Below are 27794 nucleotides of genomic sequence, written 5' to 3'. Positions count from 1 at the left end.
ACCAGTGCAGTGTGTTTGCCCTCCAGCCCACCTTAAACTGGTCAGGGACTCTCAGCTTTAAAAGGGACAGTTTAAAAGCCACAGATTAAATCAAAGGAATAAAATAAAGCACAAATTCACCTGTTAAAACATCAGCCTGGTTCTTCATTGTATTGTCAATTTTAAAGTGGATTTTTAAAAAGACCTGGTTAGTTTGATAAGTATTGTAATTCTTTGTTATCTACAATGGAATCTGTCACAAAAATGCTGATTAAAATATTAATTTATAATATTTTCATTCACTTCAGATCAAAATATGTAACTTTAGGGATATGTAAATCAAAAATTGTGTACACCAAACAACATAAATACTAATAACCGAGCTGGGCTGGTTTTGCTGATAGGATTTGGGTTTGGTTTTAGTGTTTAGCATCATTCCCACAGATGGGAGTGGGCTTTGTTCAGGTGTTTTTCTTTTAGAGGCCTGTATGGATCTGACCTGCCATTGTTAGCTGATTCTCAAGATATTCAGTGCTTCCTTTAAAGCATTTAAATGCGGCAGCCCAAGGTGTTTCTCCACATGCAAACCCCAGGATGTTTTTATTGGAGCCACATTGCCAAGGTGAGGATCACCTCATTGTCAAAGGGTTTTCAAGGAGGCATTAAGGAAACTTTTGTATACCCCAACTTCCTGCCAGTGAATGAGGGAAGAGTCCTTTGATCCTGCTGTGTAATAGGAATTGCACATCTCTAACAAACATAGAAAGCAAACAGCAAGTTGGACCATGGCAGTCATTTGGGAGAGGAAGCTCTACTGGAAACTGGATCACTAAACTCTAGTGGGATGGACAACTCCTCCTGGAAGTTTGTCTAGCATAAAAAAAACCAAACAAAAAAACCATTTAAACTTAGTTTAACAGCACAGCTTAACCAATGACCAAATAAAAAATAAATACATTTATCACATCAGCTGCTAAGATTTGTTGTCTTATTTCAGGTTTACAGTCAGTTCTATAAATATACCAACCCTTGCGTGATAGGAGGCCAAAACAAGTGTTTTCTGTTGATTTGGCAAATGTTTCATGACAAATATTCCAGAGTTTAATTTATTTCCATTAATTACATATAAGGTTCAGAAGATTCTGAATTGCAGCCTTATTATCTAGTATTCTTAGAGAAGATTTATTAAGCACACTTAAGTGATGTTACATAGATACACATTTCTGAAAGAGCCCTACAAAACTTTTCCCAAATGAGGTCACCAATTCAGGCACCAACAGACAGCAGAAAGAAAAACAGGTAAATTATCCAACATAATGACACTGTCAACTATTCAGTTAAGTGCCCTATTCCAATCATCCCACTTCTGCCTTCTCAGGTCTGATGTGACCAATGCCAGCCCATGTTCTTAAACCTATGGTACTTCTAGACAACGTATGTAAATTTACAGTATACAATTTGGATTCACCATGCATGAATACTTTGTGTGTAACATTTAATAAGCTCAATCTACATCCAGAATAATTTACATGAAAGGACAATATTTATTTAAACAGAGCTCAATGGGTAACCATGGTATCTGAGTGCATCCAGAGGAAAAGGGGTCACTGTGAACTCCATCAGCGGCACTCCCACACTTTTACTGTTTGATCTACACTCCCAGTCACCACGTACGGGGCTGTCTTGTGGAAATCTGCCAGGAGACAAAAGCTCACATTACCAACGAACCCAAAACTTCAGCATTTCCCACTCTTACTGAATGGCGCTGATTTTTCAAAATAATTCCACCAGCTAAAGGCTAAACTCCAAAGCTCATTGTGGCCGTACTCCTGCAGGCAAATTCTCTCATGCCGTAACTTTGTAAAGCGTGAAAATCTACTTTCAGTTCAGCTAGAAAGGAGCTTTCATGCAAAAGAAATCAAGATAAAGATACAAAATATCTCATACTGATAAAACCCTTCAATCCTACCCAGAGACAGCACTTCAGGTATTTTATAAGAGGTGTTCCAAGAATCGGGAAACTTGAGTTTTTCTTTTTGCTGCAGACAGTACAGTCTGTGAGCTGGTATTTAAAAATGTACAGCGTACTGTTCCCAGGAGATCCCCAAGTATTTCATATATAGAAATCAACGTGGGGCTGGCTCAGAGTCAGGACAGGGAAATTTAAGCAAGAGGAATCAGCCTCACTGTAGGAAGGCTCAGCTCTAACTGAGGGAGCCTGTTCCAGATTTAACCAGGCCCTGGCTAAGGGTCTGATGTTCTTCAACTCACACTGTTCCTCACTCCGTTCTCATCAGCTGTCCTCAGCCATTTCAGGGGGAAGTCAAGTCCTGCATTTAATTAGACTTGCCAGTTTGGTCAGGGAACCTCAGCAGCCAGCTCCAGGCTCCCTGCTGACAAAACTCACCCAGCTCTGCTGAAGGAGCTACAAATTGCCAGGGGAACACAGGAAAAAAAACAGAGAAGACTTCAGAGCAAAGGTAGCTTTGCTGAACAAGAGAGGGGTTGGTTTGTTCTGGCTTCACCAGGGCAAGGGGGAACTAATGTCTACCAAGATCTGATAACACCAACCAGGAATGCCCAGGAATTCAAAGCAATTTTTTTCTGTTTTGTGCACACACACCCTGTTTTCCTTTTACTGGGCAAGCACTGGCAGTAGAGCACTCCCCAGACCCCTGCACACTCTGGTGACAGGTTCCAGAACTCCCTGGCAGTTAACATCCTTATCCATGTGCAACACTGGCAGCAGAAGTGGAAAAATCCAGCACAGTCCAACTCCTCTCTTTCCTTATTTGATTAACACATACAGAGCACAAGGCACCACTAGAGCTCAGAGGTGAATGCCAGCCTGGTGCTCAGCTGCAGCCCTGGCTCTGCCCTGGCAGTGAGCACGGGGAGCAATACGTACCCAAAGAGGTAACAAAGTGTTCGTGCGCATTCAGAGTTTTCATGCATCGCTTGTTCTTGAAGTCCCAGACACGGAGAGTCTTGTCATCAGCACAGCTCAAAATAAACTTTCCCCCAGAATGGAACAGGACACCACGTACCCAGTTATCATGGCCCACCTTGTGCACAAGGAGAGATCAGTGAGCAGGTGCAGGCTGAGAGTCGAGCATCCCCCAGCTCACACCACGGGACCCCGCCCGGCCCTGCAAGGACAGCGCTGAGCTCCCGAAGCCCGTTACTACTCAGAGTTTATCTCCGTTTTCTATTATTACACCTCTATCAGCTCTCTCAACAATGTGTGTTCCTGTCCTTGAAGGCAAACAAACAGCAGTCCTCATGTGATCTGCACCAATTCTGCTCTCCACTCCCAGCACCACCCCCCAGAATCCCGGCTGCAAACAGCAGGCTATGGCCTGCGGGAAGTCCCACACATGGGAACAACATAACATTTTACAGAAGACAAAATTCAGACCATTATCAGCATTTCTGCAGACAAACCAACACCACAGAACCTACACCTCAGTACTGCATTCACACTGTGGGTTTGGAGATACTCAGTATTTCTTAGCAACAATATCTGAACTAGAGAAGCCATTAAAACTGTATTTCCAGCATTTGCCTTATTTCCATAACTCTGGCTTCTCTTCAAAACATAACATGCAAGATAGTACATTTCATTAAAACTGGTTTTACGTACGCTGCTATAACTGCCACAAAAACACCAATGGACTTACAAGTGTCATAAGGCACATGCCAGTGCTAATGTCCCACATCTTAATGGTCTTGTCTCTGGATCCAGACAGCAGAAAAGGCCCAGGCTTGCCACTCTTCTTAGTCTACAGAAAATTATGGTTTAAGTTATGGCATACATGGGATGGATGGGGGGACGTGGAGGAAGTAAGAAGATCCCTTCCCAGTGGTATTGCTTAGTACCAAAATCAGACTGTACAACAGCTTATAGTGAATAAACCCACACTGCCAAAGCTGGGTCACAGGCATTGGTACTAATGCTAGGAGATTTACACAAAAATAGGAATTAAACAATCTGTTAAAAGAAATGGTTGTACATCCTGCTGATGCCACAAGCCAAGTAACACTTTGAATACACACTTGCCCACTGCAAGACATCCTCTGTTCACAGCAGGCACAGCTTAAGTCCCACATCTCGGGACAAGCGAGGACACAGCTCATGCATACCTCTGTATTCACATTCCTCATAAAACATCCTGCAACGAGGCAGGATGAGGAACTTCTGAGAACTTCCTACTGTGAAGTCATTTCTGTGTGTGCCCACGCCCGGTGTGTCCCAGGGCCGAGCTCTCGGAGCCACACCTGCCCCAGGTGTGCAGGGAAGGTGCTCCCGCGCGGGCTGTGCCCGCTCCCACCAGCAGGTGGCAGGGGAGGCTCCACCACAGAGCCCTCCCGCAACAGGAAGGGACACGCGGGATTTTGTTTGAATTACTTATAATTAAAAGATTATAAGGATCTTTTAAGGATTCAAGTAAAATTTGACTGAAATAACCTGTAAAACCTCATCACTAGACAAGTCCCTGTCTTCAGTGTAGCTACTTCTCCCTGGGGTGTCCATGCCCTTCGGAGGTGCAGGATGGGACCGCAATGCCAGGGGACCTGACTAGAAATGGGAATTAATGTCTAGTTCATTTCTTCTACACTTTGGCATCCTTAGGAGGAAAGTTTTGCTGGCCTTTAGCAAGCCTTCCTTAAGGCTCACCAGAAGAGGTATCTGTGGTCACACAAATGGGGATTCATTAGTTATGGAATGCTTTCTCCCATCAATAACTGTGCAGCAGGACACAGCAGTCAAGAGTTTGATTCCAGCACAGTGCACCCAAGGCAGCTTCATTCTGCATTTCTGACTCCTTCCTCCTGCCAGCTTCCAATTGCTAAGCATCCTTATAATGTTCACATTCTGCCAGAGCAGCTGCCTTCCACATTTTTTTGCTGCAATATAATAGTGTTCCCATTCTCACCCTTCCCAGAACAGAACATCTCTCTAAAGTTCACTTTCACTAGCACAAAGGTAGATCCTACTGATAAACACAAAAGCTGGATCCTGTCACGCCAAGAAGGGGATTCACTGCACACCAAGATGCTCAGCCAAAAGCACCCATACACCTGCTGTACCCTTTGGGCCCAAAGCTCAGTCACTGTCAGCGCTACACAGAGCAGGGACAAACATCTCCCCGTGTGAACGTTACCTCTGATCCCGTAGCTTCTGATATGGTGGAGTAGGAGCTCTCGGGAGCCCAGGAAATGCATTCTACCACATGCTCGTGCTCTCGGAGCTCAGCTTTGCATTCCTTCGTCGCTACCACCCACACGCGCACGGTCTGGTCGTTGGAGCAGCTGGCAATCAAGGTGCCGTCCTGGTTGGGCCGCACCATGCGCACCCATTCTCTGTGCCCCGTGAAAGTCTTCACGCAGTAACTGTGCGAGAGAAACCCCACAGCACGACTCAGCCACCATCCAATAACCCATTACACATGCCTTACATATTTGAGGACACTTGACCTACTCTTAGTAGTTAAGATAAAATATTTTAGTACTGGCTGGTGATGGACAAGGTCATAAACAGTTCATGGAGAGAAAACGGACATGAGAAAGAAGTGATAGCTAAGAGATGACAAATCCTTGTTAAGGTAGAAAGCAGGAAGCTCAGGGAAAAATGAAGTTGACACAACTACTTGCATTAAATAGGTATTTTAAGAACAAGCAGAGATTTACAGGTCACTCAGATATTAAAGAGACAACTGATGAATGAAACAAGCAAGACAACAAAAAAATAATCAGGATACACCTTGATGTGTGTCCAGAAAGGTAAGAGATGCTCCCTCTAAACTCATGGTTAACCAGAGAATTTGTTTTCCTAACTGGTCCTGAGTTCTATACTCACAGCTCCCAGAAAGACAAACCTAGTTAGTTTTAATGAGTCAGTACTAACACCTAAACACCTGTGCCCCAACGATTGAGGCAGAATCCTTCAGTGAATTACTCTAAAGGGCACATCATTATTCCTTAATTCAAATAATATCTGCTGACATTCGGATTCCTGTGGCCCATTCCTACACAAAGTGCTTTCTGCTCGCTTTGTTCCGGTGTTGCTGTTTGCCCAAAAGTGCACTTACCCTGTCTGGACTTCCCACATTTTGATAGTTTTATCCCTCGAGGCAGAAACTATATGATCTCCGTTGGGCATGATGGCTACTGAAGAAACATTATGGTCATGACCTAAAACCAAAATAAAACCTTTATAAGTGACAGTGGTAGAGTTTTCACAGAGCACACTTTATCTTGGGAAAGTAGCTACAGCAGCAGTGCATGTTTTATGGAATAATCTTTACATGTAAACTTGGGGTTTTATGAAATAACTATCTATATTTCTAGAATCCACACCGTCCAAACACTGAGCATCCTTTAAAGTTGCTTTCTGTTTACTTGGGTACATCTATGCGTGGGTGTTTATTTTTGTAAGTCTCAAACATTCTCTATTCCTACTCACCACTCCTCCAAGATGATACTAAAAGCACGAAAAATGCTTTTACATAAGAGTATAAAATAAACATTTGCTGTCAATATTAGAATCTTACAGGTGTGGTTGTTGCACCTTGCCATTTTTCCTATGGCTTTTGAACCCAGTGCAAAGGGCAGTTTCCCATGTGATCAGACACACACAGCAGCCACAACTCCTGTGGCACAGATGGCTCCCCTCCTGCAGCCCTGCAGCAGGGACACAGAGGGCTGAAGGAGGCAATCTTTCACTGATTTGAAGGCAGTTTCATTGTCTAGTAAGCATTTAATCTTTAGTGTTAAAATCCCTCTAACTGCCATTTCATTTCAGTACCATTATGGGATGCTTCCCACAGCATCATGCATAGCAGATCTGAGACGCTATTTCATTCCACAGGTCCTACATGTATCCCTAATTTACAGAGCACTCAAAGCATCAAAATATCCCCCCTCTTTCTTTTGGACAATACTCTGGTCTACAACCCCTTTCCACATCAGCAGTTTTCCTGGATTAAAAAAAAAAAAAAAATCTCACTTTACAGACTGCTAAATCAATCCCTTTATACCTTACCATGCATAGTTCTGATGCACTCAAAGCCCTGGAAATCCCATAGCTTAATGGTCATATCAGCAGAACAGGAGGCCAAGAGTTTGCCAGTGTGGTCAAAGGAAATATCTTGCACAGAGTCTGTGTGCCCCTTCAGGGTTCGCTCAAAGTCTCCTGTCTCGTAATCCCACACCTGACAAGGGAACAGAGGATCCGTTAGCAGCAGCCCATTACTCTTTGTATTCTCCAGCCTCACATTTGCACTCTGCAGGCCAGTCTGACACCTTGTTCAATAATTAATTGAGCAAGAGACAAAGACAGACAGCCCTAAAAAAGCTTAACAGCACAGAAAAATAAGCATTCTTTTTATGTAATTTTGTTACTTATAAATTAAATGAATTCATGCATTTTGAAAACTGCTTTTCAGTTAACCTTAAAGCACTATAAACCCAGCAGGAGAACAAGTTCCATTGTATATGGAAGTCTTAACAACCAGCACCCTTAAAAATTAAGAAGATCAATTTCAAAAACATTGGACAGAACAATCCACTTTGTTTTTCTTCACTGTTTTTCTCCATCTCTTTCTGTGCCAGCTCCCTAACTCCAGCAATACATCCCACTTTCAGTCGTGGGGAAAGGATCCTCTTTAACATCCCCCTCACCGTTGCCAAGCTTTACTGTGGCTCCAGCATTCACTGGCTTTCTTCAGAACGGAACAGCAAATATCCTGCATACCACAGAGCAATACTCAGAATGCTTTGGGTTAGGGGTGATAATCCAAACCCCTTTGAAGAGCTTGATACATTCAGACATTCACATTGCTGAGAAATTAAACAAATATTTGCAGTTAATAACTGCAGGAGAGCATGAAGTCCCGTTCTCACCTCCTAATTAAGTCAGTTGCCTATCATCTAACCACAAACAAAGCCTTCAAAACAAAACGAGCTCTTCCAGATTTTATTGCGTCTCTCAAGCACAAAATTGAGATATTTCATTTTAAATTATATCCTAAACAAACAAAAAACAAACCACCAAAAAACACCCAACAAAGTGGGTATTTCACTCATAACAGAGTGAAAACAAAGCTGGTTAGGCCCCTCCACAACATTCACCGCACACGGAGCTGTCGCTGTTTCAGCTGGCCCTGTTTGTTTGCTGCAGAAACAGGAACAGGTTAAAGGTCTCTAAATCCACATTAGTTTCATTTTTCCTTCAAGCCAAAGGATAGTAATATACTCTTGAAGACATTAATTGGACCGGCATACAACTAAAACTTGTAGATTATAGAGGGCACCGTACTTGAAAGAACTGTCCCTACTGAAGCAGAACCAGGAACAAACAACCTTCCACCAGTCCAACACGTCCAGCCTGACACACTGATGTCACCTATTACACAGCTCTGACTTGCTTAGTTCATTTCTCCAGAATACACACATACCTTTATTGTGGCATCCTCTGAAGCAGAGACCATAACACTGAAAACTGGATGGAAAATGACTCGAGTGACAGGACTCCTGTGCCCACTCAGTGCATACTTCTCTGGAGGACGAGGAATCCACTCCTTAGGGTCTCGTTTCTGACCAAGAGGTCCACCTGATGTAAATTCTTCCTTAGCTTCATTCAGCTTCGATTCTAATTCCATTACCTAAGTGCATGAATTTTAAAGAGACTGTTCATTTCTGGGTTTATACAAGATCTAATTCACACTCTTGCATTAATAATCCAAATCACAACTGACTCCTAAACTCACAGTAAAGTAAAGACTGCATGGACCCAACATGACTACCAACATTCAGCAGCACTGGTGTTTTTAAAAATCAAACCTAAATTAATCCTTTATAGTTTATTCTTTAATAATTTATAGCTCATTCTTTAATAATTTCATCATTAATCATTTATTCTTCTCAAATTCCCAAATATTTTCACAGGAAAAAAAAGTTCTACAAAATCCCCTGTACAAATACGTTTGAATTACTATTGTGCCAAACTACCAAAGGAGGTTGTGCTAACAGAAAGGAATGCTCCTGCTGCAGGAGCTGTGACCCCCATGGTGCTGGCATGGCCATTAACCAACAACAGAGGCACTGGAGGGCTAATAGACCCTCGCTGTATTACCCGCACAGGAGACAGGTCTGCATTGTTAACACGCTGATTTCAGGGGGTTTTTGCTTTTAATACACTCTCAAGCCAATGAACCACAATTAAAAAGAGCTTTGTACTGTCCACTTGCAGCAGAATCCCCCACTCTAATGCACTGGAGCTAATGGCTCCTTCCCTCTGGGGCCATGGCCAAAGACAAGGGGCAGCACTGATCCCTCCGTGCTAACCCTGCACACAGCTATTCCAGCTCCCCACTCACCAACTGCCTCCAGGCACCTCTTGCCTTTTCAGCTTCAGGACTGCACAAGCAATCCATAAACTGAAGCCCAGGAATTTTTACAAAGACACGGAGAGGATGGCTCTGCCAGCACTGAGATAGACAAAACATTTTCTACAACATGGATTTAGCTATTTTGCCTACTAAAGCCCTAAACATTCATCTTCGAGGCATCATTGTCTTACCACTGCATTTGTCTGACAAGGAAAATATGGAACATTCTGTTCAGAGTTAACTTTTTATACAAATAAATCCATCAGATCTCTACGTACCTTCTTTTGTAATCTTATAACAGATGTCCATTTTTTTTCCAGAAGTCCAGCATACTTCTTATCTAACTCTTCATTCTGAGGAGATACATTTAAATAAAGAAAGAGGAAGAAAAGCAATACATAAAAACAAACATCAAAGGCACAGAAGGGTAACTAAATGCTGCACTTTCTTTCCATGTACAAAATGACAATCTCATACTAGAATAATCCTAAATTAGATGCAGAATAACACAGGCATGGGGAAATAGCAATGCCACGGTTTATTCCATGAAAGATAAAAGCTCTGAGGACTGGCTACCTCGGTCAGAGGCCAGATGTTAACCTACTACTTTAGGAGTACTTGTAAAAGCTGGAGTTATCTGCATGAATAATCTATACAAAAAATTAAATCCCTCTTTGCAGAGCTACACTTGAATCCTTCCAAATTACTCAAATAATTTCAGCCTTTAACTTTTTTTTTTCATTTTAGTACAGCCCCCTCCAATTCAGATTTTCTTGCAAAAAAAGCCATGTGAAACTTTTAGCAACAGCATTTCCTCTTTCCCTCAGGACCATCTAGCCTATTTAGATTGTCTTTCTAACCTTTGGGAAGAGGAAACTTAATTAGGTTGATAGATAAGGCAGATAGGGGAGTGGTATTAGGATTTTCAATTATAAGTATGGTATTTCAATTTGTCATTTCTACTTATTTATTAGACACTGGAAACAGACTAGAGAAATTAAGTCAACTTCAACCACGCATTTTGGGAAAAGAGCAATGCAAGACTTGTAATAGAGAAAAGGCGAGGATTTTTCCAGAGTCAGCACACAGAAGTTTACTGCTCAATCTAGCTGTAGCCAGATGCAATGCACACCTCCTGTGCTAACAGGCAGCAGGTTACAAATGATACCAACAATCATCTGTGACAAAGGCAAGTCAACAGAACAAAGCTGCGAGAAATGAGTGCTCTGAGTCACTGGCATCCACACAGTCTGACCAGAGCCCTCATCAGTCACACAATCACAGGCTGCTTTGGGTTGGAAGTGACCTTAAGGCTCATTTTGTTCTGCCCCACTGCCATGGGCAGGGACACTTTCCACTAGGCTAGGCTGCTTCAAGCCCCGTCCAATCTGGCCTTGTTGGATGATCAACTTCTATGAACTGTTTTTGGCCTGCCCTCCTACTGCAGTTACCCAAAGGGCACACAACAGACTCAGGCAACGACTTAACTCCTGATGCAATTCCAATCTCAAAAGATTTGCTCCGTTTGATTAACGGAGAGCACAAAAGCAATCCGGTTTTGTCTTCCTGTTTCTTAAACACTCCCAGGTGAAATCAGTCCTCAGAGCTGCACAGTCTCAGACCATTTCAAATCTGGTTACAAAACCATTCGCTCAGAAATGGCCAAGTCACCCAATGGTTATTTTTCCCTTTTCTGGCAAGGCAATAAACTGTACAAGTTCATCACCTCCAGTTTTAAAACTGCCCAAGCAAACAGGTAATGGACAAACATGTTTGAAACAGATGCAAATGCCATAAAACTGACAAACTTTGAAACTAAAATACAGATGAAGAATTTTGTTTGAACTCACCACATCTAACTCAGCTTCCTTTTTAAAAACCGAATAGGCCTCCTCGTAGCCATTGGAACGGAGGTAATCTGCTATCGCTCGATTTCTACAAAACAACATTTAAAGTGCAATTTAAGGAGTCAAAGAAAGATTGTCATCACAATGTAGCACATTCTGGTCAGATCCTTGTCTATGTTCTGAAGTGAAATAGCAAAAAACTGTCATAATTTACTCAAGAAAAAAGTAGAATTCACAGATCAGTTTGCAGCATGTGCTTGTCGTAAATTGAGGAATTCATTTTTTATGCCATTAATAACTTTGAAAATATATTTTCATCATTTCCCAATTCTATTATCAAATACCAGCAGTTCTATCAAAAATAAAGACTAGAGAGATCTAAACCACAATACACAGTACGTGACGAGCACGTGAACAAAGCAACTCTAAAATGTATTGGGAAACAAATGTTAATAAGTGAAATTTAATAGAAATGCAACACAAAACCCATGATCCCTTACAGTTCATCTCGTTGCCTTTGTGACAGCACCATCGTGGCTGAGATGTCAGGTTAACGTGATCGAGCAGCGGCTTCTCCTCAAGAGCTAAAGTCTTAGGAACCCGGGATCCACAATTCGGTCTGCCACAAAGTGGCTTAAATCACACGTGTTTTTCCAGACGTGAAATCCAATAGGAAATCCAGAGGCATTCAACACAGAAGATTCAATCCATCTACAAGGAGGAGAAAGAGAGAGCATTCATTTCCTTGAAACAAGCACTCAGCAGGCAGCTCTCTTGGATTTACCCAAGCAGTGGCTTTAAAGACCGGGTCTCTAATCCAGCACGGGGCCCTTGCAGGTACAGTGCTGCACTATTATAACAGACAAATGACTTTACCCACTCCAGCAACATCACCTGAGGAAGTTAAAAGAACCACGTACTAAGAGACAGTACTTGCCTTTTTTTCAGTCACATGTTAACATGGTTTACCTACAGTTAATCTTTCATCTCGCCCACATTTAGGGCACAGCAAATTTTTAAACAGCTCTTCGGTCTTATCAGAGTGGCACCATTACCACGGGCCCGTTACTGCAGCTGGGCTAAGGCAGTGGTGTGATCACAACACATCTGGCTAATTTGGGATGTGGCTGAAATCCAACATGTTTGAGATAGTTCAAGTGTTGTGTTGTGGCTTTCACAACAGACTCATTTTTCCCACACACACTCCTTAGTATCCTGTGATTCAGTAACATGAAAGCAGTATTCTCAGTGCACAACCTGCTTCAACTTGGCAGCTTCAACCTCCGCCACAGCAACACCACCAAACACACACTGGCAGCACTGCCTTTGCTCTCCACACTGCAGGGACCTTGTGTGAGCACCATGGGAAGTGCTGACATGGCACTTCTTGCACACCTGGCAGGTGCCTGTACAGAACTCATCATTCACTCCAGCCGTTCAGCAAGTTTGGTCAACCATCCTTCAGCACCGAGATAAACTGAACAGGACACATGCAGAGGCTCAGAGAGAGCAGGTGGGTCTGTAACTCCCCACCGAGTGCTCCCACTGCCTCTCACCTCTGCCCCTCCCTACACACACAGGACACAGAGCTCACCAGCACAGCTCAATAACAACTTTGGTAAGGAGCCTCTCTTAAACAATAGCCTTTCTGAAAAAAATAAAGAAAATACTGAGCTTGTATCATTAATGACTACTTATCCATCACAGGGGATCAGAGGCTTGTTTCTAAACCTATCTAGGCTCCGATGTCTGCTTCAAAATGAGCTTAAGCTGAAAGTTGCTTGTATTCCACTCTGCTGGTGGATTTTCCACATCAAATGTTGCATACCATAATACTCCCCTGCAAGCTAGTTAGGACAGGAGCACTCTAAACAGGCAAAACCTTACTTAATCAGTCTAACCTCTTCCCCAACAGCTATTTCAGAAACAATTCAGATGAAAACTAGAGCACAGGCTGCATCCTTTCAGAGAACAGAAGCAAACATTTCACTTACTCTTGCCTCGTACCTAATTCCTGCCAGGTAAAGAGACAACTGGTTTTCCACAGATGCCCCGTGCTCAGCACACACTCAGAGTATCACACAGCAATTAATGGAAATTTAGTTCATCTAAAACGATCCCATCCCGCAGTGCTGAGAAGTGCCCTGCAGAGAGCGCTGCTGGCGGGCACCCCGCGCGGAAACGGGCACGAGCAGAGGAACGAGCCCAGGCACTTCTTCAGACACAGCAGCACTGCTGGGAGTGCCAGAGAGCAGAACACAGACAGCAACTGCCAAAATCCGCCTCTAGTACCGCCAGGGTAAAAACCTGAAGGTGGGGTTTGTATTATGAATCACCACTATGCAGTGGATGTCCAGTAAATCCAGTGCACTGACTCCAGTAAAAAACTCAGTATCTCATCAATTTTGATGTGGTATCTAGGAGATGCAACTATAGCACTTGTCTAAAAATAACAGCAACTGTGTTTGTAAGGCCATCCTTGACATGTCACCTAGTTAGAAATACATTTTCCCTCTCAAACATAAAGTAACCCCAAATTTCTCCAGTATCCCTGACACTTCCTAAACCTGGGCTGCTCCACGTTCTAACTGAATTGTCAGTGAGAACCAATCTTAGTACTAGATAAATTGCAACAGCTACAGGGCAAAGCAGCTACTCCTGCTATTAGCAAATTATAGCTGAGCCACAAGACACCAATCACTTGATCTACACTATCTCACTCCTCTGAAAAGTGGCTGTTCCAAGCACCCTGCTTAGTATTCCTGACTTTTTAACTACAAAGCCACCTGAAAAGAAGGCCAAGTATTTTTAGGGCAGTCTCCTTCATACACACCCCAGATAAAAACAGAACAGAATGAAAACAAACAAAACCAATCACAAACAAAAAAAAACCCACTCAAGCAAAAATGTCCAAACCCCAAAAGCCCAAAAGGACCAACATTAATTACACACATGTGCCATCATGTGTACTGCCTTTTCTTTAGCTGCAGCAGACTTTGTGACATACAGACTTCAGCAGAGCAAGACTAACCAGTTCTCCTCCATCACCTATCAGGGCTCCCAGTCCCCAGTGCATTCCCCACACACTGCTCAGCCACCAGAGGCAGCAAGGGGAACAAAACCAGCTCGCTGAGAACCACCACCTGTTCATTGCATCTTGCCCGAAACCGGTTACTTTAGTATCAGCAGCTTATTGTGACTGAGGCAGTGTCAAGACTGTCACATCTTTTTTGAAAGAAAAGATGTCTTTGCATGAAAATTTTACTTTGTTCTGTATTAAATACAGGAAAAAGCAGACTGAACTTACATAGAGCTCTCCACGAATAACAGCTACTAATTAAGTGTAAAACAGAACGTGCCTTTTATTAATAGATCCACTTACACTCCTCCAAGCTGTAGTTTCTAACTTAAAACCTGTTTGATTCCCTATCAATAGTCTGCACATATAAAGCACTGAGTGGCAAACCTCTGCATAGGGACAATCTTGCAACGATAGAGGGCTACAGGTGTTTTCAGCAAGATCAGGTGTCTTTGTAAGATGTTTAAAACTGGGAGCTAGACCTGGCTGAATGCCTGACACCAGAATAGGTACAACACATCCAACTGTCACCTCTCACTCCTCCCGGAGCACAGGACCTGCACAGTTTTCTAACAACACAAACCATTCCTGACCTAAACACAACATCCTCCTCAGCTCCACTAGCAGCAGCAGATCCTCAGACAACTGCACCTCATCCCAACTGCCCACCTGTCCACTCAGCTACAGATCAGCTTTTATACTTAGGACTGGTAGAAATGTCTAAACAATAAGGATACAAGACCTACTTCATCCTTAAGTGCTGCAGGACTGAAGAGTGGCATACTAAAGTATAATCTAAAAAAAAGATTCATTTAAAAAGAGACAGCCAAAATTCATCACAGGCCAGAATTTTTTGCTGCACAAGCTTCTGAAACACACAGAAGTATTGATGAAGAGCAACAAACTGAGCAGAAATACTCAAAAAGCTGAAGAATCCTCTCCTGTAAGGGAAGGTGGAAACAGCACAGTGCAGGTTCTTCTGATCTTCTCATTGGAAAAAAAAAAAAAAAAAAAAAAGCAAGGCCCTCTGTCTCTTTACATCTAACCATCCCCTCCCATCTTCCTAAACTGGGATTCAGAGATTCCTGAGCTTCACTGCACCAGCCTGTCACTGGAACCAGCTGCCCTGGCCACAAGCCTCACCCCACTGAGGACATGCTCACTGCCACTGCAGCGCTCCGAGCCTGTGCTGGTCCTGCCCCCACAGCCGGTCCCACCCGGGAAGCACACCCACACCCCCACACCCCACACACCCCCACCCCACACACCCCCCTTCTGCAGCCAGCTGCTGGCAGGGCACCCAGCCAGCCTCACACCACGCTGGCAGTGGGCATCGCTGCCCTGGTGTGGGCAGGAACAGCCTCTTCCTGAGGGTGACTAAGAGAGAGGATCTGACAGACAGCTGCTGCCTCCTGGCTTCAAACACTGGGGCCTTCCAGTGATGGGTATCAGTGTGGTTGAAGTGCTTCCCAGATCACTGGAAAACTTCGCAATAACTTAATGAGAGACCTGCTAACCATTCATAAATGCACCAACAGCAAATTGAAACAGGTTCAGCTCCATTTGTTAGCTGAGACAGCTCTACAGGAGGTATCCAAGCACAATAGCTACGCACACAGTCACAGCAATGAGGTAGCGAAAAAATAATCACTTTGAGGCAAGAGATTGTCAGAATTTCCTTCAGTTCATGATATATCATGCCAATAAATGATACAACTTGGCCCGCAGGTACTTCTATGACAGTGTTCATATTGCTTCAGGAGACATTTAAATATTACTTTCCATAAGTATTCACCAAATATAATTGAGAAGTAGATTATGGAATCAAATTAACTCATGAGCATTTTACTACCAACTTGCCAAAAATACCTGTTCATTTACCTGAACTGGCACCAAGCAAAAGCAAAGTTACTCAAATTAAAATTCCTAAAACTGTCCATTCTGTACACATTAAAAAATAAATCTAGTCTGTAAATTCCTTCAGAGTTCCTTATGGTTTTACTTAGCAGAGTACACTGGATAGTAAACAGCACCAAAATTTGGTTTGAATACCTATGTCCGGCAAAGACACTGGGCCCTGAATTGGACATTTAGCTTTTATTTATTTCAAGCAAATCATCTACCCTGCAAACCTACCATAAGACTAAACACACTTGAGGCCAGAAGTTTTTAGAATCAAACCCAGCCAATTTTCTTAGTTCTAACTGCTAAAATAGTGTCTAACTGCTAAAGCAGTGTATCTGGACATAACCCTTGACTTATTGACTCCTGCTGTTAATTACTGCAGAAACACCCACAGATATCACAGCTCACCCAAATATATCAGAGCAGGATGAAAGTTGTTATTTTGCCAGATTCCCCAAAGCCCTTAATTTCCTATTGCAATGGCTTTGTTTGGCAGCTGTAGTAACTCAGCGCTCCAGCTTTAACCGTGGGTTTGCCTGTACGTAGCAGGGCCACCACCATCCAGCTGCTTCCAAGAAACACACACATTGCACTGTGACATAACTGAAGCCATAAACACGGAGGTCCAAGTAAACCATTAACTACTAGTTACTAACTCATGGTATAAATTATACCTTCAGTGAGATGCTACATTTGTCCCTGCAAGGAATTGGTTCGGTCAGGGATTAGCTCCTAGAAGGAATGAGGGCTTTTGCCCTTCAAACGCCATCCAGGGGTCGCAGCAGGGGAAGGCACTGCACTCGGTGCTGACCAGCTGCCAGCACCCACCAACTCAGCATTTGAACTTCTCCACTCAACATGAGCCATCAAGAGGCTGTTTCACATAAAGTTCTTATGACGCCCATCCAAATCCAAGCATTTTCATAAATGTATCCCCAGGTACCAAACTCTGCCATCGCAACCAACCTATGCATCTTCTGCAGGATCTTATCAGTAAGTTCGGTTCGAGCTTCTCCACTGTCTCTCCTTTGCTCCCATCACGTGTGTCAAAAATACTCTTAGGGACCAACACCATAAACAAATCCCTGAAATGGCTCAAGTGACTAACAACGCCCATTTGTGCTCTTCAGAAAAAGTCCCAGTAAAAGCCACTCCCAAGTGAGCTATGATCCACCCAACCTGCAGTGAGATCCCTGCTCCCCTTCCCTCAGGAGTGATGGTAGCACAGCAAACCCAGCTGTGCCAATGCCTCAGTCACCGGCTGTGCTCTGCTACCACAGCAAAGAAGTGTAAGAAAACTAACACGAGCACCATTGCAGTGCCATACAGAGAGCACAAAGCCACTGCAAGGTCATGGTGAACCACTGTTCCTCACAGACGTGCTGGTTCTAACCAGAGTTTTCAAGTCACCTCAGTAAAGCTGCAGAGAAATATGAAGATGTGTTACATTGTAAGACCTTCATAAATTTCAGAAGTTCCATTTCACAGGCTTCTCACAGCCTGAGTTACTCTGATTACTTAAGCCAGGGCTCCTTTCACCAAGAAAATCCTCATCAGCACCACAATGAGAATGTCTCACCACTGGAACTCCAGGCTCAAAATCTTCATCATTCCAGTAATTTCAGTCCTCAAACCTACAGAAACATTTGCTTACCAGCTATTACAAAAAACTGTCAGTCAGCCTTAGTATGTCCTTAAGCACTTTTCCTACCTCCCATAAGTCTCACAAGCACATCTGTCCCTCCTGTATTTTATTATTTTTCTCTTACCTTTTTAATTTTTATGAGTTAAACAAAGAAAATCAGTTTCAACCTCATTCCTTGGTTCACGGTTCAAGGTTCTCCACTGAAACAGCAGTGAACTGGTCCACACACCAGCACCACCAGCCTGGCTTCACTCTGCTGCTGTTGTCCAGCAACCACATCTGGTAGTGCACATCTCAAATACATCCATGGCTCCTCCAGGAACTTAACAGTAAATTAATTCAATTTCTGCAGTTTTTACGACCGTTGCTTAGGCTCCATAAACAGTCTTCCCCACAAAAACACAAGCTACGTACACTAAACACGTAACTGTAGCTAATTATATTCAAAATTAGAAGAGATACATGGCATCAATTACAGAGCCAACGCATCAGCAGATGCAGAACACACCAGCACCATGCAGCTCTGAAAGCTCAGCAAAGCTGTGAACTGCTGTGCTTCAGGAACTGTACGTTTTTGCCTTTTTTTGCAGAATCCTAATACTTTTAATAAACTCAGCTACAAGACCATTTTTTTCCTAAGTATTATCGCAACAACATTCTAAATAATATTATACAAGAACATTTATTGAAGGAGACAAAATCTGAGGTCACATTCTCAGACTGCCAGCTCAGGCACACCTAATATGAGGCACTTGGGCCTTAAAAAAGCATGTGAGCCATCATCAACACCAGAAACACACGAGCAAGTTCACATTTGTGAAATCAATTAGTTTTGGATTACTCGCATTTAGGTTCAAACTTAAATCTTAATTTGCAATCATTTAAAATTTCAACAACTCGTGTAAAACTCAAAAGCTTTTGGAGTGTCCAGCACATGCTACCACCTTTCGAGCGGATTGCCTAACACATTCTACTGACCTTAAAGGGTTTTTTGCCTGAAAGAAAACTCCTCGAGTTTACTTCTGAATTGTTAATAAATCCAAAATCCTACTTCAACTAGCTCTCTCTCTTCAGGTAACTTTACAAACCCAGTGAAAGGCCTGTCACTTATTGAGACCAAGGCCACCAAAAAGACCAACTGAACTGATACAATCAGAATTAAATTCCACAATTTTTAAAGCTGAGAAGATCCATTTGTGCATTAATAAAGGAGAAACTCTTGTTGCATTGTCTCTTGCTACATGGCTGGCACAGGAGATCCTTACAAACTTCTTTGACAGTGTATCTTGTTTCATAACATATTAACAAGAGGACTTAAAGTGGTTATTTCGGAGTATTCCCAGGCAGTAAGAGCTTACAGTCCTTATGGATGAACTAGACTGCAAGAATTGTTCTCTTACATCTATGGATTATGTTGCTAAATTCTAGCAAGTATATAATAACACGTCCTTTTAATTTAAACTAATTTTTTATGGTCTGATTTTGTTTTAAACCCCATAAGCAAAAAGCTGCTTTATCAAACTCAAGACACAGAATAGGACGACTCTTGGCACAAATGTACTCAAAACCAGATTCCACAGGACTGAAGTAATATCCATGCTTCTTGGGCAAAACTATTAGGACCCGAAAAGGTCCCTAGAAATCTGTCTCTATCTGTTGATAGGAAAGAAAAACAGTAACAAGTAAAATAAAACATCAAGTTCCTTTCCCTTCCCGCCTCCATCTCGCCCCCCAGTACAGCAGTAAAGCTCATCCACAGCACAATCAGCAGGGCACAGCCAGGCAGCTGCTCTTAGTGCAGCAAACAGACCTTATCCTAGAAAATATTGGAATCCATCACCTGCTAAGCCGGCAGGGATGAGTCGGAGAATACAAGAAAGCTACTCATTTATGAGCTGGGTTAATCTTTTTTCCACTTTTCAGCCTACATCAGTAAAGCTGGCTGAGGGATTACGACAGAGTGAGCTCCAACAACTATCTGATTCAGGAAAAACAAAACAAGAAGCAAATCTGATCTGAATTACAACTCTGAGCCTTATTTTTAATTCATATGTTTAGTAAGCCTTTTATTCTGCAATTAAGGAAGTCTCAAAATGCCTGCAGGTCAACGCTTTGCCTGATGTATCAATGTAGCATCCAGAGTACACCATTCTGTGCAGTGTTTGTAATAACTCACCAAAAACATTTTCCAGTCAAAGGCTTATCAAAGGAAATATAATTTTAACACAAAAAAGGTGAAAAATTCTACGCCTGTTTTCTTCTCCATTTCACCTACTTTTACAGCTTTTGCTACAAAGCTGATACAGTAGTTTAGTTCTGAAAATAATTCAACACCAAATTCATGGGGAACTAGAAAGCAAGCCATAGCAGATCAGATACAGTGCCTGTGTTCTGAACACCTGGAATGCAGGCTGTAATCGTATCTAAAATGTAAAGCTAAGGAATGTCACCAACATGCTATAAACCAGGAGCAAGTTGGCTGCTCCCCTTGCGTGCTGCCTAAAGAAACACCTGTGCGTTTCCACATCCACTCCTATGCCTGTCTGCGTTTCCACATCAGTTCAAGCTGTCATCAGCATTTAGCACATCACTGGCAGTCACTACCCACCTTCAGGATTATAAAACAACAAAAGACGTTTCTGGTCTCATTACCCTCCCAGGCACCAACACTACATGACTTTGAGGCATCTGGACCAAATTTGCTTGGAAAATATTTTTTGGGGGGAAAAGAAGTCTTTAAATGAATTCAGTCTTGACATTTGTCCTCCATGTATCACTTCAGTTTTGCAATTCTGATAGAGTAATTCTCAGGAGAAACATCTCGAGCACAATCACATCATTTCATTTTAGAGCCTTTGAGCTTCCTCCAGGTCAAACTCCAGTTAGCAGTGTAGTCTACATGCAGGCTTTGGTAGAAGACAAGGGAAAACATCCTTCTTCTAACCTGCCTGTTCAGTTCTGTGTGAAAATGCAAGTAAATTTAGCTACCAATGAAGGAACAGCCTGGAAAAATGCAAACTGCAGTAGAAAATAAACCTTTAATGTGTGTGAAAAGGTTTTCCACATGGCCTTCTCCACACCGCTGCTCAGTGTTGTGCCAGCGCCAGGGCAGTGAGCAGGGTTAGTGTTACGGGCTCGGTGTTACACCCTGCTACTGACACTGCTCACAGGCAGCACAGCAGGGTTAGCTGCATGGCTGCACCAGGGGCTTTTTCAGTATCATTACTGCTAGGTCGAACTACACATACACATTTTGGGGTAGCAATTCTAGACCACTTATTTAAGCTACTTTCTCTTGGCCACTAAGAGAAGAGTGCCTGTACTCACTTGTGTTGGTCACCAGCCACACACTGGATTTGAACTTTGTTCTTCTCAGTTCTTCCCCCTATACCTCTCTGGCTTGAAGAATTAAGTAATAGACTTACACATGTAAAGGAGGTCACAGGACTATATCCAAATTTAAATAATTCAATCATTAAACCGCTTGTAATACTGAAAATGTGATATTAACTAAAATGACTGTAAACTGATTAAATTTATATACGAAAAATATCTGGAAGGAAACTTAAAGGAACACTTCTGTTAACACCTTAGAAACAGAAGAAGGTCAAAACCACAAAAGAAATCCAAACAAGAACTCAGACAGAACTTCTGCTCGTCAATCCTGAGAACACTGTTAGTCCCTTAGCCATTTTCAAAGCTCGTTGACCAAAAATGGCTTCACTTGCCCAGAGGAAAAAAAAAATCCAACCCAAAACCTAAAAGCTAATCATAGTTGTCATATATAATATCTTACTCTGCTACAGGGAACAGAACTCAACCTTTCATGACACACAAAAGTAATGAAATCAGGGTTCTGGTAGAAGGTGTCTCATTTTTCTTACGACCCACCTTCACCTACTACGCTCCTGTCTCTAAAACAGAGCTGAAGGTGAGAGAGAACCTTCTACCAATGCTGATTTAATAGACACCATCTGTTTAAAATACATACACACATTAATGACATCCTTTTAATAGACTACAAAGACACAAGCATTTAAACACACCAAATTGTTTATCTAATCTCTTTCTTCACCCCAAAAAGCAGGTGAATACAGCATAAGACAAACTGCCAAGGTTGTTTCTTTATGGAAGAACCAGTCATTTATCTGCAGCAAACAGGCTAAATGCTTCCAGCTGATTTTCCTCTAGTCTTAAAGAAGGATAAACTTAACACCTTTGCTTTAGCATTAAGCAGAAAACCAAGGCAGAGGCAATCTCGGGGGGAGAGACGGGGGACCACTTGTCTAATTAAACCAGAAGAACTTATGGTTTGTGGAGCACAACAGGAACAATTAACACACATACAAGAAGGAGGGCGTAAATAATCTCAGTCATGAAGGCCCCTGTGCCATCCCAGATGCAAACCAGTACAGCATCATGCCACAGAGCCTGTCACCCCCAGCCTTACCTCACAGGAGGTGTGACAGCTGAGTCACCATCCAGCCCTGAGAACAAGAGGTGCCTCTGAACAGCCCTTCGACCAACTCCCTCAGCAGAGACCTACTTAACAACGGATCCAAGGAAATTACAGGACAGCCATGGCTGCAGCACCACCTGCACACCTCAACTACCACACACTGCCCACCACTGGAAATACCTTCTCAAGGCTGCAGCATTAAAAACATCAGGTAAGTCTTCCAGAATCAACAGAATCACAATGACAAAGATGTATTTATTACATTTATTTAATCACAATCCTTATCCTAAGTCCACAAGCAGCCAAGCCAAGCCAAGCCAAGTTGCAGGGCTCACTCCGAAGCAGTACCAGTAAGGAGGAAATGATGAAAATACTTCTAAATGTGTTAACTAACAGGTACTTTGAATTAATAATGTTGATTTTTTTATATAGTTATACATGCATCAGTGCTCTAGGTACTGCTTAGTGTGACAATGCTGTGCACATGATTAGCTTTGAAAGGACTGTATGCTTATAGTCCTGAGGAAATGGAGCTCAGCATACACCTATTTTCTAAGTAACATTTTTTCTTTGCAATTTCCTGACAGTACATGCCAGCAAGAAGTGAAACGATAGGTGGCTTCCATGACACTGAACTAAAAGCAAGAGAGCCTAAGTCACACCTATCTAATCCCTTAAAGAGAGAGCAGAAGGTTAAAAAAAAAAACAACAAAAAACCAAGCTTTTAAATTGGCTGAATGAGACAAGCATTGCCTCATCCAAGTCCTGCCTCAAGGAGTATTGAGAAGAAAAGGCCCTTCTTTAAACTACTGAGATAAGATACAAGTTAGCAATACACATCTGTTGGGCCAACCTGCAGCACCCAGCATCGCCAGGGTAAAACTGCAACTCAGCTGCTCACCAGCTAAAATCCTGGTTCTTGCCAGTGTTTCTAATATGTAATATTCATCAGCAGGTCTCAAAACATGGTAGGAATGAGGAAAAGCTTTGTTCTAAAACTACTGTAATACACAAACCCAGACATTTAACACAACCTGAGCTCGGGACCCCAGCACTAAGCTGCCATGCCACAGCTCCAGCTCCAGCCCCGCTCTGCACTTCAGTGGTGGCACAGTCCTGCCCACAGTGTTGCCACGTGCGCTCCGCCAGCGTGGACAGCAGGCACAGAAGGAATTCTGAACAAACACCTTTACGTACTTGAAAATTAATTTTAAACAGGTCACGATTGTATCCTACCGTAAATGCTTATTTTTAAAAACTTAAACTGAAGTGTAGCCTATTCTGTCAGGCAGATGAAAAGACAAAGCAACATCACCCATGAATAAAACTCCCCAAAACCACACTGGGAGCACCATTCCCTTGTGTCAGCTCCCGAGAAAGTCCCTGCACCCCTGCGAGGCTTCACCAATGCAATATGTTTTTAGTAGTCATCTGCCAATGATATTTAAGCTCTTATAAAAGGGAGAAAGAGGAGCCCAGTTGTAACGTCATTGACAGATCTGCGAGTATGGACTGTGTAACTTACTACTTCTCTGTAACAACCCTTGCAGGAGAACCCCAGAATCATTCTGATCAACACACACGGTTCTGATCCTTGGGAAAGATCTTCAACTGCCACCACAAATCACATGTTACAGGCTGGAAACTCCCCCACACCCTACAGGAAATCTGAAACTATTATCTATTAAGAATAATTAGCAATTTCTATTGTCCTCTTGATTTCCTAAATTTAGGCCTAAGCAGCTCTTATTTTCAGCCTGAGAAGTATTTCAATGCTCACTTCACTGACATTTCAGCTGCCCTCCCAATCTTTGCCTTTAGTTTAGAAAATGGGCCTGAAGTTCACCAAAGTAGGAGAGAGCTGCCTGAACCTGAACTATTCCAGTGCTGCTCCCCTTTGTACCACAGTAATTCCAGCTCTCTGGTTCAGGAATACAGGGCAGATACAGAGGGTTGTAAATAAACTTATAAACATACTGAGCTACCCTGAGGTAGCAGGGACCAGCTATTGTTTCCCCATAATATTCTACAAGAGGGTACAAACACATTATAATTAACGATGGAAGCTGGTTATGGAGTTCTTGATGGAAGACACAGTTACTCCAACTGGACAAGGCAATCAGCAGATGCTGATTCAAGAGCTGTCCCATCCACAGCAAGTTGGATAGACAGCAAGTTGGTGAGCAGACAAAGGACACAACCTGAGCCCCCAGGCTGGGAGGAGCACAGGAGACAGGACAGGCACAGGAGTCAGCAGGACACACAGGGCAGAGCTTGCATGCAGCCAGAAGGGGAAGTGTTGATGCCTTTTGCTTCTGTAGAACCCAAATGAACAAGTTACTCCTGTACAGAAAGGGACTGCCATCATTTCAAGGGCAAAAATCACCCAAAACCATAAGGAGGCAAGTGTTTTATTGAGTTCTTCATTGGTCTTAGCCTGGATCCATGTTGACTCGGACATTTGGCACACACATCCATTGAATCCTGGAACATCTACTCCAGGTGAATGAACTAGACAGAGCTTACACAGAAGCCACTGCCCCTTATTTTAATTCTGGGCATATTAAACCAAACACAGTCTCTTCTGTGGCCATCTCCCATCACAAACTGGACTCCAGAACCGAGAACCCCATGAAAAAGCAAAAACTCAACCTGCTTCAGAATCATCCATATTCGGTGTTGTACTTGCTCCAATCAACACTGAATTCAGGTGGGAATGCCATGGGGAACATGTGGAACAGGAGAGCAGTTCCACAAGCAGCCCTTCCTAGGTGCTTCCTCCCATCCCTATTGTATTCCCCAAACCCTTTGTTCTAATGCCTTTCCTACACAACTTTCAGCAGCAGTGTCACCCCCACGATGCAGCAGGGGGACAGCAATGCTCTTACAGAGCCACAGTGCTTAAAAGGGCTTCCAAAATCCTGAGATGTTATTTTACAGGAACTTGGCACATGAAGAAGGGCAATGCAATCCAGTCTGTACACTGACAGCAGTCACTTCACTGTAGTCACCAGAGATACCAGGGATTGTCTTTTCCTGTGTGCCCACCCATAATCTGGTCTGTCCAAGAAGTTCCATGGAAAAATAACAGCAAGAAGCCACAATACAGGGGTTTCTCTAGATTTCAGAGAATCTTGTGTGCAACACACCCGCACAAAAATTATAATTCTTATCTAAAGCGTAAATAAAATAAATTCAACAAGTGAATAAGTGGATAAATTGAAACAGTTATCAGACAAAAAAAATCCGGCTTTGCAACAGTGACTGGTCACTTCTCACTGCCAGACAAATCAAGATCCACCCTGCAGAAAAACCAGCCTCAAAACAGAACGCGAGATTTGTTTCATTTCCGAAGGTTCCTGCACCATTAGATTCCTCCCTAAAGAAGAGACTTCATTGTTACGGCAATTAGTATTCCTCCACCCCGGCAAAGGGAGGAAAAAAAAAAAAGCTCTGAAAGGGTAATCGAGCCATTTCGCAGCTTTGCCTCCTTACTCCACCCAGTCTCTTCCCTGCTCAATGGCTGCTCACAGCATCCACAAACATAGGAACAGCAACAGAAACACAGAAAAACGAGATCCCCGAGAACAAGCCGGAAATTTGCAACGCATCTTTCAGTTTAAAAATATTTTCTTTGTTTAGTTCCCTAACATAATTTTCCTGTTTAACAAAATGACTCTAAGGGAAAATAACATTCTGACAGCAGACCCTCCCTCTCCCGAAAACCAGCCGAATGCTGCACAATCATTTACAAAATGATCATCACTGAACGGAGGTTCTTTAACCACCACCTCCTAATGGCATGAACAATACTGTCATAGGAACATACAATTAAAAGAATCACCACAAAAATACGTAATTCAGCCAGGTCAGTATGCCCAAACATTTATTTATAGTAAAATAGTGCTTATTAAAGATTTTTAATACAGCTTAGATTAACCTTCCCCCCTCCCTGGTAAGTAATTCATTATAAAAGGACTTGACCTGCACCAACCAAGCCCACTGCTGCAGCACTGCCGGCGAGGAAATGGTTCCAGTGATACCATGGCAAAGAAAGGGAAGGTGTCACATTATTATTGGTATTAAAGGTCAAGTTTAATTGCCTCCACCTTAAACAGAAAACAATAAAAAAAAAATCTCATGCCCACAGAACTGAGCAAACCCCAAACTTTCCAAGGGAGGCACCACTCCCACCCCCCAACTTCCATCGAAAGCCCTGCCTGCGTATAACCTCCTGCCGAAACAAAACCTCGGGAGTAACAATAAATACAAGATTTTAGCAAACTCGATTGCTATTAAAAGGTTTCCGAGGGAAGCCCGTGCACCTCCAGCCGTCCAGGCAGCGGTATGACCCCCAGAAGGAGATCAGACCTCCCTCGCCCGTTTTACCGCAGCTGGTTCTGAAGGCATGAGCCACCTCCTATCGCTGCTGCCCTGCTGAGCACTGCAGGAAAACGGGGGATGCGAGGCAAATTCTGAAACAACACCTACTCCTTCCCCTGGATTATCAATTCTCGCCCTGTTTTCGGTGCCGCGGCCGCGCTGGCGAATTGGGCCATCGCCCGACCCCCGGCCCTGCCACGGCAGAGGGGGACGGGGGGAACCCCCGGGAGGAACCGGGGAGGGATGCTCGGGGTCCCCTCGGCGCACACGCCGGGCCCCTCGCCCCGACGGCTTTTTTACGGCTGTTCGCCCCGGCCCGTGCCCTTCTCCCGGTATTTGCTAAGTCACGGGAGGAGCGGCGCGGCCCGCGGGGGGGACACGGGCCCGGCGGGGGCTCCGCGCCCGCCCCGCCGCTCCCGCCGGGCCCTGTTTTCCTGCAGAGTCACGGCGGGAGCGGGGCCCGGGCCCGCGGGCAGCGGGGAGGCCGCGCCCCGGCCCCCAGAGCCCCCCTGAGCCCGGCCCGGTGGGGGGGACACCGGGCCGGCCCCCCCGACCCCCGCCCCGCCCGGTCCCTCCTCACCAACGGGCGCGGCCGCCATTTTGAGAGCGAGCAGAGAGAGGGAGGGGGAGCGGGGCGAGGGCGGGGAGCGCAGGGGAGGGGGAGAGTGGAGCGGAGAGCGCCGGCCGCTGGGGCCGCGGGCCGGGACGGCCCCGCGGGGCCGGGGGGGGCGGCGGGCCCGGCCTTACCGAGCCCCGCCGGCGCCGCCGCCTCGCTGCGCCGCGCGGGGCCGGCGCCGCCCGCCTGTCCCACTCACCGGCGCGGCGCGGGGTCCCGGTGCGGGGTCGCGGTGCCGGTGCGGGGTGGCGGTGCCGGCGCGGGGGTCCCGGTGCGCGGTGCCGGCGCTGGGCGGGCGCTCCGCTCGCTCCGCGCTGTCAGAGGCGCCGCGGCCGCCGGGAGGGAGGGCGGGAGCGGCGCGGCCGCCGCGGCGCTGCGCATGCGCGGCCGGGGGCGGGGACGGCCGCCCGCCGCCATCTTGGGCGGCCGAGGCGCGGGTGCGTGTCCCGGCGTGCCCCGCGCGCGCCTCCCGGCGTGCCCCGCGCGCCC

The 27794-nt window shown here is 44.3% G+C and overlaps 1 protein-coding gene across 2 annotated transcripts; it reads right to left on the bottom strand.

The window, feature by feature from the left end:
• Positions 1-1057: 1057 nt before the first annotated feature.
• Positions 1058-27634, bottom strand: PAFAH1B1 (platelet activating factor acetylhydrolase 1b regulatory subunit 1). Of its 2 annotated transcripts, none has more exons than XM_017822724.1 (11): positions 27505-27634; positions 11719-11929; positions 11222-11306; positions 9650-9724; positions 8439-8645; positions 7025-7193; positions 6072-6174; positions 5145-5373; positions 3660-3761; positions 2888-3044; positions 1058-1672 (listed from the first exon to the last, which is right to left on the bottom strand). In XM_017822724.1, exons 2-11 carry the CDS (start codon positions 11748-11750, stop codon positions 1599-1601), a joined length of 1233 nt encoding a protein of 410 aa, XP_017678213.1. In that variant the 5' UTR covers positions 11751-11929; positions 27505-27634; the 3' UTR covers positions 1058-1598. The 2 variants fall into 2 exon arrangements, with proteins under 2 accessions (XP_017678213.1, XP_017678214.1); XM_017822725.1 differs by lacking the exon at positions 27505-27634 and adding an exon at positions 27270-27346.
• Between the last annotated feature and the right edge of the window lie 160 nt (positions 27635-27794).

This window comes from Lepidothrix coronata, unplaced genomic scaffold, assembly GCF_001604755.1.
Source record: "Lepidothrix coronata isolate B3197 unplaced genomic scaffold, Lepidothrix_coronata-1.0 Scaffold99, whole genome shotgun sequence".
NCBI classification, from domain to species: Eukaryota; Metazoa; Chordata; class Aves; order Passeriformes; family Pipridae; genus Lepidothrix; species Lepidothrix coronata.
The sequence above is the reverse complement of the archived record's forward strand: the minus strand, read 5'-3'. Positions and strand labels throughout refer to the sequence as shown.

Coding starts and splice junctions, on each gene's coding strand:
- PAFAH1B1 (XM_017822724.1), bottom strand. CDS start 11,750: ATGGTGCTGTCACAAAGGCAACGAGATGAACT. Junction 3,045..3,659: donor GCATGTGCCTTATGACACTT/GTAAGTCCATTG, acceptor CTTGTGCACAAG/GTGGGCCATGATAACTGGGT. Junction 1,673..2,887: donor ACACTTTGTTACCTCTTTGG/GTACGTATTGCT, acceptor GTCTCCTGGCAG/ATTTCCACAAGACAGCCCCG.